Source organism: Neofelis nebulosa, chromosome 8, assembly GCF_028018385.1.
Source record: "Neofelis nebulosa isolate mNeoNeb1 chromosome 8, mNeoNeb1.pri, whole genome shotgun sequence".
Classification (NCBI taxonomy): Eukaryota; Metazoa; Chordata; class Mammalia; order Carnivora; family Felidae; genus Neofelis; species Neofelis nebulosa.
Genome location: NC_080789.1, coordinates 6,772,100 through 6,784,389, shown reverse-complemented (window position 1 = coordinate 6,784,389; position 12,290 = coordinate 6,772,100). Strand labels below are relative to the sequence as shown.

The 12,290-nt window shown below is 54.6% G+C and overlaps 1 protein-coding gene across 5 annotated transcripts in view; it reads right to left on the bottom strand.

The window, feature by feature from the left end:
• Positions 1-1,151: 1,151 nt before the first annotated feature.
• Positions 1,152-12,290, bottom strand: part of NFAM1 (NFAT activating protein with ITAM motif 1) — a 49,861-nt gene continuing 38,722 nt past the window's right edge. For 3 of the 5 annotated variants that reach the window (XM_058741130.1, XM_058741127.1, XM_058741125.1), the window contains one exon: positions 1,318-1,534. In XM_058741130.1, coding sequence (XP_058597113.1) covers positions 1,473-1,534 — 62 coding nt within the window. In that variant the 3' untranslated portion in view covers positions 1,318-1,472. The other 2 variants (XR_009265269.1, XM_058741128.1) reach the window with 2 other exon arrangements.

Below are 12,290 nucleotides of genomic sequence, written 5' to 3'. Positions count from 1 at the left end.
AAGGCAGCATCCTCCAGCCCTGGAGGACCGCCAAACAAGGGGAGAGAAGAATGTATAAGGGCCAAGCGTCAGGTACCCGCGGATCGGATCAAGAGGAGAGCTTTATTCCCTTCAGGCAATGGGTGCCCGTGGAAAGTTCTGTGCAGAGCAATGAGGAATATTCCATTCAGTCCTCGCTTATCCTCCACCTGCGATCGGCTGGACACATCCCCTCCCGTGCCGTGCCCGACAGTCCCGCCTGGCAACCCGCCTGCTGGGCTCAGGGGCACATCTCACAATAACAGCCTATGCTGGGCAATCGCTTACAACGCAGTCCTCACAGCGGCCCCGGGTGTGAGGCTGGTCCTATTACTATGATGCAGACAGAAGCTGCCAGAGCCAGGGTATAAAGTCCAGAATCTACACTGGCTTCCCTTGCCTCCGAGACTGACCCCAGAACCCTACAAAGTGGCCGGGCATCAGAGGGGTGTCTGATTCTCCCATCGGGTGGGGTGGGGTCTTTGGGTCAGTTCAAAGGAGCAGAGACAACAAGGTGATGTGATTTGTCCAGGGCCCCACAGCCTGTCCACGTTGGAGCTGGGACTCCACTCCAGATCTGTTAGACTCCAAATCCCCGCGCTGGAGGCTTGGTGGGCACGGCACATAGAACCCTGAGCTTCCTTTAATCTGGGCCTGCATCGGGGGTGAGTTCCCTCAGTCTGGAGCTCTTTCTGAGGTCTGAGATCCTTTTTGGAGGGACAGAGAAAGACAGTAGATTCCCCTACTCCCGGGTTGCCTGGACTGGTGTCACAGGCCCCTTTACTGTCTGTCCTTTCAGAGAGGTTTTCATCCCCCAAACCACCCTGTCGCACTGGTCCTAGCCCTGCCCTGCCTGCCTGCCCTGCCCTGCCCTGCCCTGCCCTGCGAAGGGGAGACTGAAAAGCAGGCTGAACTGCATCCCCTTCACACTTTCCCAGCCAGAAAAACCAGCAGAGGGAAATACAATGTTTGCAGACCAGGTCAGGTCCACGGTCACTCTATAAAAATGGAATCCTGAAAAAAACATAAACCAAGCAATTTACCTGATGAATTTTATTGGCCTCAAAACAAACAAACAAACAAACAAACACCCCCCAAGCGACCCCATCTGAATAACGAAGGGAGATAAACCATTCCCAGTTCCTCTTTTATTAGTGAAGAAGGACACACAAAAACTCAGCCAAAAGGGAATGTTCACAGGCAGCTTCAGGTCTGATTTATTAGCCGCTTTCATTTCATACACGCCAGCGTCTTTATTAAAATCGGATGATGTCCAAAAGGTCTGTTTGCTTAAAAAAAAAAAAAATTGTATCGAATACGGGACAGGGCTTAGTTTTATTTTTTGTTTCTTAAACAAAGCTCACATTCTCCTGACTTCACGCCTGTTACCGCAGCCAGAGGGAAACTGATTTCAGAATCCATCTGATATGTCGGATTTCTTTGTGGCATCCACTTCATCGCTCAGCAGCCAGCCATGATGTCATAAGCCCATCAGATTTCCGGTAGGGGGGAAACGCTGGGGAATTGGAAAGAATGGATGTTTCTTACCCATCAGGGAAGGGGGGTGGGGTGCGGGGAAGGGGCTGGGTGTGTTTGGGAGGTGAGGGACGGGAGGCAGGCTCCGTGTTTGTGATATTAAATGTCAGGCAGAAACCTGAAAAATCCAGCCACCCAGATGTTTTCTAAATATCCAGATGTCTGGCACTGAGCAGAGCACGCTCCCTCCCTCCACCCCCCCCCCCGCCCCCCCCCCCCCCCCCCCCCCCCCCCCCCCCCCCCCGGCTCCTGTCCCCAGAGGCACTCGACATTTCAGCATTGACCTCAAGTCTGCTGCTAGGAGCTGTACATCCTCAAGGCTGCCCACCCTCGGGTTTGGAATTTTCTTCTAAATCTTTACACATGGATGACAGGAGTAACTAGGTCCAGATTTTTAAAAGCTGTTGAAGCAGTGATTTGAAAAGTTCAGTCCCTGGAATTAGCTTCCACAGAACACACTCTATACGCCAAAAAGGAGGAAAGAAATCCCCTCGCCAACACTCACACAAACATATGTGACTCTTAAGCCATAGGACTTAAAAAGCCCAAACAAAAACCGGTGAGTCTGAGAATCAAGGACTCGAGACTGACACTGAGAAGCCATGTGCCCTCCCCCAGGAGCACGCTTCCCCCAAATCACAAAACCGCCAAACAGCTTTGTTCTTCCTGACAAAGCCCCTCGCTTCCAGGGAACAGACAGTGCCAACAAAAGCACAGGGTAGAACTAATTTACGCTGAGACTCGGGGCTTCAAGGAGTCATAAAGTACAGACATGGAACCGGCTTTGCCTGGGAAGCCGCCTCCCTACAACTGGTAGTGGGGACCCCCTGGCCTAGGGGAGTCCCGAAGGCCGCAGAGCGCCCCTCCAGGCTTCCAGGCACACACGCCCACGGAGGCCACCGCGGAGGCCTGTGACATCACGGCTAATTGCTCCTGAAAATGAGCCAAGAACTGCAGGCCCCCGGGGCCCAAACCCTGCGGGGGGCTTCGCGGGGAGCCAGGAGGAGAGGCAGCTGGGGAGGGGAGCAATCTCCAATTAGAAGTGCGTGCTTGGATAATGTAAAAGGGGGGTGGCCAAGGGGAGGGTGTCTAGCAGAGGGCCGGAGGAGGTGAGCAGGGGGCTCAGGGATGGAGGTGGGGAGGCTCTACGGCCTCATCTTCCAGAACAACCCCTGTGCTTTTCCGATGGGGAAATTGAGGGCCAGGAGTGGCTGAGTGGCCCATCCAAGGTCACCGGGCTAATTAGCGGCACAGCCTGTACTGGGGAACAGAAAACAGGCCTGGCATTGCACAGCTCTTCCCTGAACGTTATCTAATTTAATCCTCACAACACCCTGTGAGGGAAGGATTATCATTAACCTCAGTTACCAGAGGAGCCAATGGAGGCGCAGAGAGGTTAAGTAATTTGCCCAAGGTCACACAGCTTGTCATTAGCAGAACTTGGCCTGAACCTCTGCGTTTCACCAACTCCAAATCCAGTGGCCCTTCTGCTGGGTGGGGTGCGGGGAGGGGGGGGGGGCAGTGAAGGTTTAACCGGGAGCAGTGAATCTGATTTAAATACATATTTAAAATGCTGGTGATCCCCGCAGAACACAAGGACGTAAATCATTGCAAATTAATTTTTTAAAGCAATTCCAGTCAGGAGGGCTGGCTGGCTGGCTGGCTGAGGAGGCCGCTTTTATTCTGTCCCTGCCAGAGCCTAAATAAAGCATGTAGACACTCTCCCTAGCCGTGCATGGAGGCAGTTCAATCCCCTGAAGTGGAGAGGGGGGGAAGCTAAAAGCTTTGTTGGGCATCTGTGAGAGCATAATCTGCCACAGGAAAGGTGCCAGGCGCACAGGTCTGAGAGAGCCAGGGGAGGGAGAAATTCACTGCGTGTAGAAACTACGAAAAATAAAGAGTCGGTCCCTCTAAGCCCGAGTCCTATTTTCCAGGCAGGAGTTTAAATGAACTGCAGGTAACCTGGACGGCTAATTGTGGCCCAGAGGCCGGACCCTGGGTCAGACAGGTGCTGCCCCAGGTCCTGTCCACTCCAGATTGGGGGAGGGGCAGGGGACGGCGGGCAATTGCAGTGGCCCTGTCCCGTGGCCATCCTGGGGACCCTGCTGGCCACCACCTTCTCCAGAGTAGGATTTAAAGGAAACCAAGCCTCTGAGAGCTGGGACAGAAGAATGACTAGGTTGGTCCTGCCTGGTCTGAACAGGACAGGCACCTGTCCTCAGGCCTCCCCTTCTGCAGGTTCCTTCCCTTCTAGTGGAACAGCCTCGGAGCTTCCGTGGGCCAACTGTACCAGGCCTCTCCCTGCTCTCTTCCTTACCAGGCCTGTTGGTTTCTTTTACTTTGTTTCTGTGAACTGCAAATGGGGTGTGGAGCCCAGGACTCAGTCCAGGGAAGGGGAAAGAAAAGTTTCTGCCATCTGGATACCTGACCTGGCTGAGATTTTTTTTTTTCTTGTGCTTTTCTGGGGAAATTCTACCCATCCTTTATTCATTCTGTCTACCACCTGCCCCCAAAGAGGTTCCGGTCCTGCCTTCGTGACACTTACATTTGATGGAGGGAAACAAACATTAACCCAATAATGACATAAAAATGTCCGTGGAGGGAGTGGTCCCCAGGTTATGACAGCCTGTCAACAGGGGAAGGGTCAGGTCAGTGAGGTCAGGGAAGGCTTCCAGGAGGAGGTGACTGGGACCCAAAGTTTGAGGAGGCATTAATCCCTCTGATTCACTGTCACCTCTCCAGTGAACCGTTCCTTCATGCCCACCCAAGGTTGCCTCCCATTCCTATGCCTCATTCCCTTCTGGACTGTCGTTCATCATCTGTGTCCCTGCGCTGGTCTGGAAGTCCCAGACTGGGTCTGCCTTGCTCACCACTGAGTTGCCTATGCCTGGGATGTTTGATGATTACTTGTTGATCAATCAATAGACAAACAAACAACACGTGCAAAGGACCCGCAGTGGAGGGATCACAGAGACTGGGAGGGTGTAGGAGTAAGAAGTGGGGGGCGGGCAAAAGTCCCAGGGAGTGGTGGAAGAGGGGACTGAGCCACCCCAAGAGCCACCCTGGGTGTACAGGTATCTCTTCCCTCCTCTGGGCTCCCTTCTGCCTTGCCTTTGTGGCAGAAACTGGGTTGGGGTGTCCTCCTTCCCCTACAGGGGAGTGTCACATAGGTACTCTGCCCCACTTGATCCGCCCCGGGCACAGCACCCCTGGGGACCAGGTAGGTGGGGGAATGGCAGGAATCACATGCCCAGTACCCTGCCTTCCCATCCTTGCCTTCCCTCCTCCGTTCTTCCCTCCATTGGTGCTGAGGGGCCACCCAGAGCCACAGAGAGGCAGTGGGAGGCAGATGCGGCAGTCCCAGTCCTCCTACACCCCACCCCCAAGTCCCAACTGCCCCCCTCCACTACCACGCCTTTCTCCTCGCCGAGGCAGAAGTGGAAGGAGGGAAGGAGCTGGGCTCCGGGCTTGGACCAGACCGGGTTTGAGTCCCCTCAGCGTGTGTCGTGTCGGTAAGCTGGCCTCTGCCCCTCAGATTCCTCCCGGGTGAAATGGAGAGACCCCAGGCTCCGGCGGGCACAGCGCGGGCGCTTCGAGAACCTGTCTGAAAGGCTCCAAGTCAATCTCCTCTCGTTTCCCTCCAGCGCTCGGTTCAGTTAGTCCCCGCCCCCCACCGCCCCCTCCCCCCGCGCCGCGGCGGCTGAGGCTGGGGAGTGGGGGTCCCCCGCGGGGCCGGCGGCGGGGAGCAGCGGGGACCCGCCGGCAGCGCGCCCCAGCCCCAGCGCCCAGCCTCTGGCGCACGCCCAGCGCACTCCAGCAAACTTTCCGCGGCGGCCCCCCGCGCGCGTCTACACCTGCACGCGGCCCGGCGGCGCCTCCTGCCCCCGAGGGTCTGGAGGCTGCCCGGGGCACATTCCGCGTCTCCACCGTCTCACCGCCGCGACTTGCGCTGACTGCCCACCTCAGCCGTGACTACGTCGGGATTTCGGAGGCGCCCCAGCTGCACCGCCTGCGCCGGTCTACACCGCCACGGCAGCCCCCGGGTCACCGAGGACTCCTCGGCTCAGGGGCCGCGTCCACGCCGCCTCGGAGATGCCTCAGCGCCCGGGCCGCGTCTACACCGCTCAAGGCTCACGAGGCTCAGAGCGCGCCCTCGGGCGCAGACCCCGCGGCAGCCGCTCGGTGAGCGCGGTGGTGCCGCGATTCCTCCCGGTGTCCCCAAGTCCCGCGAAGCCGGCCGGAGGCTTCTTACCTTGCCCGCGCGCTCACGCTCCTGTCCTGGCCGTGCGGTCCCTTCCATACATTTTGCAATATTGTCGACAGCGAAAGAAAATATTGTAAATCCTCCCCCGGTCACGTGGCTGTCCCCCAATCTCCCCGCTTTCGTCTCTTTTCGGTCTTTGGGACAATACTCGGCCCCAGCGGCCGGCCGCTGGCCAGGGGGCTCCAGGCAGGCGCGGCTGGCCGCGGCGGGGCGGGGCCTGGGCGGGGCCTGGGCGGGGAGGGGAGGGGCCGGGGCGGGGCGGGGCGGGGCGTGCGGGCTCCAGCCGCCCTCCCGCGGGAAGCCCGGGCCCTGCTCCAAGCGCTCCTGTTCCAGCTCTGATTGGTCGGCCGGCCGGCGGTGCTGAGGCCTGATTGGCAGAGATGAAGAAGGGGCTCAGGCAGTGGGTGGGGGTTGCGGGTTTCATTCTTTGCCTTTTCTTTCCTGCGGCCGCCGCTGCTCTTTTGAGCTCTCCTGAGATCCGCAGCCTTTTCATCGCTGCTTCCGTGCACCCCATCTAACACTTAACCACCCGAGTATAGCTGCATTTCTTTGCCCTTTTCGACCAAATAGGTAGCACCTTGAGGTCGGGACACTGGGTTTGTGGTGCTCACCACTGTGTCCCCAGGATACAGGATGTGCTCAAACGCATGTGTTGATTGAATTAACGGAAAAGGTGCGTACAGGTTTTTAGAGCTGTCTGTAAGGTTGCTAACATCTTTAGAAGATAGTATTCTTCTTCTTCAAGAATGAGGAGACTGACGTGCAGAGAAATGCTGTTACCTGGGAGTGATGGCTGAGCTGATACTAGGACACGCTTACATCACTGGACCTCAGACCTCTACACAGCGATGCTCTGTGGAGTGTCAGGGCCTCAGTTCCCCATCTGTCCAAGGATTGGAGTGATTAAACGGTGGTTTGGAAAATTATTTCAGTGCACGTGCTGTACGCAGCACTGTGGTTGGCAGCATGAATGAGATATCCCTAGCCTCCATGTTAAATTCTGGGTCCTCTCCCTTGCTGGGACTCCCTCCTCCCCAAATCACAGGGAAAGTTAAAAGCATTGTGTTCCAACCAGGCTACTATGCCCAGCACTGAGGGTCTGGGAGCATGTGGGAGGATTTTTCTGGGGGGAGCCACAGGGAAACTGACTTGAGCAGACGTGCTATTCTGGGGGTAAAGCGAGTCCTTGGAAAACCCCACCCTGTCCCAGGCTGGTCCTTTTTTTTTTTTTTTTTTTTAAATTTTTTTTAACGTTTATTTGTTATTGAAAGACAGAGAGAGTCAGAGTGTGAGCAGGGGAGGGGGCAGAGGGAGAGGGAGACACAGAATCTGAAGCAGGCTCCAGCCTCTGAGATGTCAGCACAGAGCCCCACGCGGGGCTTGAACTCACAAACCGTGGGATCATGACCTGAGCCAAAGTCAGAGGCTTAACTGAGCCACCCAGGTGCCCCTAGGCTGGTCCTTTTGATTGAAGGGTGGTATCTGAGATGGGATTGGGGAAAAGACTTCCTCTGATAAAAGCGGGTGTAGGAGCTGTGCCTGGAGTTGGGTGAGAGCATTAATTGGCCAGAGAAATGCTACCTAAGATCCTGGATGTTCAGATTCAGGCAGAGGAGCTGGCTTGGTGATGGTGACACAGGGAGTTTCCTTGTGTCTCTGTCTTCACATGGCCATCTTATTAGGGCACCAGTCATTTGTTGTAGGTCCTACCCTAATCCAGTATGATCTCATCTTAACTTCGTTACATCTGCAAAGACCCTATTTCTCCAAATCAGGTTACACTCACAGGTTAGGATTTCAACATATGTTTTGGGGGGACACAATTCAGCCTGCAACAAGGCTCAGTGAAGAAAGACCATTCTGGCCAGAGGGGAACGGCAACAGCAGATTACCCTCCTAGTGCCCACTGCTTTCTGGGGTCCTACCTCCAGCCTCTCTCAGTTCCTGATACCTGGCAACTGCTTAAATGGAGCCAGGAGCAAGCTAATCTTCAAGTCTTTTCAGCCTCTTCTTCAAGCAGACTCTCCGCAGCCTGCCTGTCCCTCCTCTTTCTGCCTGCCTGGTCCCCACCCCCACCCACATCCCACACGCGAGATGGACAAGGACAATAAAAGCTGTTTCACAAGCAGGTGGTGATTAATCGCCAAGTTAATTAAAGAGGCAGTAATTGCGCTCAGATTTCAGAGGAAGGAGCAATGTCTTGGGCAGGGATGGGTGGTCAGCCTCGGTCTCCCTGAAAAGGTGGGGCTGGAAGACAGAAAGGATTTGAAAAGACGGAAGAAAAAGCAAGTCACATTTTTACAAAGTGGGTACTCCAACCATAGATGTAATGTTTTATTTGACAGAGTCGGGTGGCAGGCTTAGGCGTTTAAGCTCGTCCCCGTGCTTTCCCATGTCTTTGAAATACTTCATTAGCAATAACAACAACAACATATCGCAGGGGGAGGTTAAGTTTGGGATGTATAAACAGCCTCGGATACCAGGGTGGCCACTTCACCCAACGGAGAGGGCCTTAAGATTATGTGTAAATCAAATCCCGTTTGCCCACCGAACATCTTAACGTCGACAATGCTCGATCTTCATTTCTGATTGATTTTCCCCGGCAGAGGCGCAGAATTCTTGGCTTTAAGTGTCAGGCTCTCTCTGTCAAGTAGTTAATGACCTATAAAGCACTTAAAATGTACTGGAGGAGATGCTATTTGGAGGCACCCCGTGGTGTACCCTCCTCTATTGTCGGTAATCACCCCTCATTTATTTGCTCTTATTGGCTTAGGATTTGCTATCAGTTTGCCTAAAGTGAAGCCCACAGGGAAAGGTCCAATTCCATATGGGCCCGGATGGGTGCTGGGGTTGGTGCCCTGAGGCAGCAGCGACAGATGAGGGAAAGGGCCTTTTCTTAAGAGTCCTTGACCATGGGTTCACTTGTCACCTCCTGGCACATCTTCCCTAACTACCTCATTCCTCCCACAGCTCCAGCCACCAGAGCCTTCCCGGTTTCTCCTCACCATGGGTCTGCTGCCTCAACCTGTTTCCTGAGTCCTGATCCATTCTCTTGGCTGCCTTCAGGACGCCTCCTCTTGGTTGCCACCGGGATTTCTCCCCAAGTTGGTGCTCCACTCTGGTACTTCTGGTTGTGTTTACTGAACCAGCCTCTGTCCACTGGATGGGGCATGGACATCTGAGACCAGCAGATCACCAGGTCTTGTCGGCCTCTCCCTTCCAAAGTGGCTCTGGAGTCTGGTCCCCTGCCCTAGCCCACACCTCCTCGGCCTCAGTCCCAGTTCCAAACTTTTGCCGATCTCAGCAGCCTCCAAATGAAACAGGCCGGCCTCCCCAGAGCCATTCGCTCAAGTTGCCTCCTAAAGAACAGTGTAGGGGGTTTTGCTCTCCTGTTCCCCGACTTCTGGGTGGCCCTCAGGCCTCAGTCTGGTACCCAAGGCCCTTCACAACCTGGGACTGGTGTCATCTCCCCAGCCTCCCTCAAACACCTCACACATCCTTCCACCTTCAGGCCTTAGCTCATGATATTCTCTGTGTGGAATGCCTTTTAAAGTCCCCTCTTTCAGGAAGCCTTCCTTGGTTAGCTCAAGCTTGGTTTACTCTCCTTGAGGCTCCCACAGCCTTCCCACAATGTGTTTTCCTTGGGTTTCTGTGTCTTCCTGTCTTTCAGGAACACTTTATTGACTGTCACTCATTCAGGGGCATTTCTTGAGTGTCCGCTGAGAGGAGAGTCATTAGTAGCACCAGTAAGAATCAGCCAGGTCCAAGTTCAAACCTGGCTTTGCCTCTTGCCTGCTGAGTGACCTTGGGCACCTGCTGCCCCTCTCTGAGTCTCACTTTTCTCCTCTGCCATGCCCCAGAGCTGCCTACCCTTGGGCAACTGAAGGATGATACCAGCCTGGCAATGTCAATGCCAGGAGTGAGGGAAGAGGTCAAGGTTGGGGTTAGCACAGCGGCTGTGGCAGCGGCGACCTCCAGGGTCAGAGCTGTGAGACGCAACCGTGAGGAGCACAGGGTGAGCCACCTGACCAGGGGGCCTGGAAGGCTGAATAGACCTTTCCAGTAGGAAAAGTGTACTAATTTTCTTTTTTTTTTTATTAAATTTTTTAAATTAAATTTTTATTTAAAAAAATTTTTTTAATGTTTATTCATTTTTGAAAGACAGAGAGAGACAGAGCACAAGCAGGGGTGGGGCAGAGAGAAAGAGGGACACAGAATCCGAAGCAGGCTCCAGGGTCTGAGCTGTCAACACAGAGCTCAACGCGGGGCTCAAACTCACAGGCTGTGAGATCATGACCTGAGCCAAAGTTGGACGCTCAACCGACTGAGCCACCCAGGCACCCCTTAATGTTTATTAAATTTTTTTTTAATGTTTATTTATTTTTAACAGACAGAGAGAGAGACAGAGTGTGAGTGGGGGAGGGGCAGAGAGAGAGAGAGGGAGACACAGAATCCGAAGCAAATTCCAGACTCTGAGCTGTCAGCAGAGACCCCGATGCGGGGGTCGAACCCACGAACCGCGAGATCACGACCTGAGCCCAAGTGGGCCACTTAACTGACTGAGCCACCGGGGTGCCCCAAAAAGTGTATTAATTTTCTAGGGCTGCTGTAACAAATTGCCACAAACTCAGGTGTCTTAAAACAGTGCATGTTGATTCTCTGGCAGCCCCGGAAGTCAGAAATTCAAAATCAGTTTTACCAGGTTGGTACCAAGGGGTTGGCAGGGCCACGTTCCCTCCAGATCTTTGAGGAGAATCTGCCTCGTCACCCTTTCCAGCTTCTAGAGCTGCATTCCTTGGCTCCTGGGCCCTTCTTCCATCCTCCCCCAAAGTGGGCAATGTAGCAACTTTACGTCCCTCTGCTCCCATCCTCGTATTGCTTCTCTGCCTTCTGTCTGTCGTCTCCCCCGCGCCCTCGTATAAGAACGCTTGCGATTGTAATAACCAGGATAATTTCCCCATTTTAAAATCCTTAATCACACCCGCAGAGTCTTTGCCGTATAAAGTACCATTCGCGGGGTCCAGGGATTAGGGTGTGGACGTCTCCGCGAGGCCCGCTATTCAGGCGACGGCAGAAGGCAACGGAGCAAAGAGGTTCAGATCGTGGGCTCTGAGGTGACTTCCGGGCCCTGAATCTCAGCTTCACCATTTGCCAGCTGTGAGCACTTGGGCAAGTTGCTATATCTCTCAGATACTCAGTTTCTTCATCTATAAAATGGGAACAGTGTCTAGCTCCAGATAGGAACACAGTAGGCATGCAAGTACATGGTAGGCAGAGGGGACTACACCTGCCAGAGCCTGGAAGGACCCTTGCGTAGGAGGGAGGGAGGGAGGGCAGGGCAGGCTGGGGTGGAGGGGTGGATGGCGGACTTGGGCCAGGTCCCAGGGAAGGAGTGTGTGTGTGTGTGTGTGTGTGTGCCCGGTCCTCTGTCCTGGGGGTCGTGGACAGGGGATACAGAAAGTGTTTAAACAAGGCAGTTTTTGTTTACTTTTGTTATGTCTCATTCAGATATAATTCACATACCATAAAACTCACCATTTTGAAGTGTACGATTCGGTGGCTTTTAGCATATTCACAAGGTTGTGCACCCATTACCATTATCGAATTCTAGAACATTTTCATCACCCCATAAAGAAGGCCCGTACCCATTAGCAGTTTTTTGGGGCATCTTAAAGCTCTCTGCGATCTCCCACTCCAGGCTTGAACCCAGGGAGAAGACAGCGTGCCCTCTAGCACTGAGCTGTGGGGTTGGGGCACCAGCCACAGGGCCAGGCCGACCTGGGATCAGCTCTCTCCTCCACCTCTCCCGGCTTCCTCACAGCATCCCGGGAGGCAGGGTAACCCACTGCACAAGGCTGAGGAGGCCCAGGTGTGGGAGCTCAGGGCTCACTTTCCATCACCACAGTTATCATTTTTATTTCTGGGCCTGGTCACTTGGTCCCAGAGTCTCTCTCCCCGCTAGGCCTCACCCACACAGACTTCTCCTAATAGGTGAAAGGGGCCGGCAGCTCTTCCGGCCTCACCCCCAATACACAGCACCTCAGGGCTCATGCCCACAGGAGGTAGTAGGCTGTGAGGCTGCCGGAGGCAGGTGGGGAGCATTTGAGGTTGGGTCCAGAGAGGCCGGAATATGGGGCCTTTTTTTTTTTTTTTTTAATGTTTATTTATCTTTCAGAGAGAGAGAGAGAAAGACAGCAGAGTGTGAACAGGGGAGGGCAGAGAGAGAGGGACACACAGAATCTGAAGCAGGCTCCAGCCTCTGAGCTGTCAGCACAGACCCCAACGTGGGGCTTAAGCTCACGAACCACGAGATCATGACCTGAGCTGAAGTCGGGCACCTAACCGACTGAGCCACCAGGCGCCCCAGTACGGGGCCTTTTTAAGGCCTGAGCATCCCTGACTCTCCCCTACCCATCCAGCCATTGTCGGGGGGGCGGGGCGGGGGCTCTGACCTGGCCGGAACATGAGGACA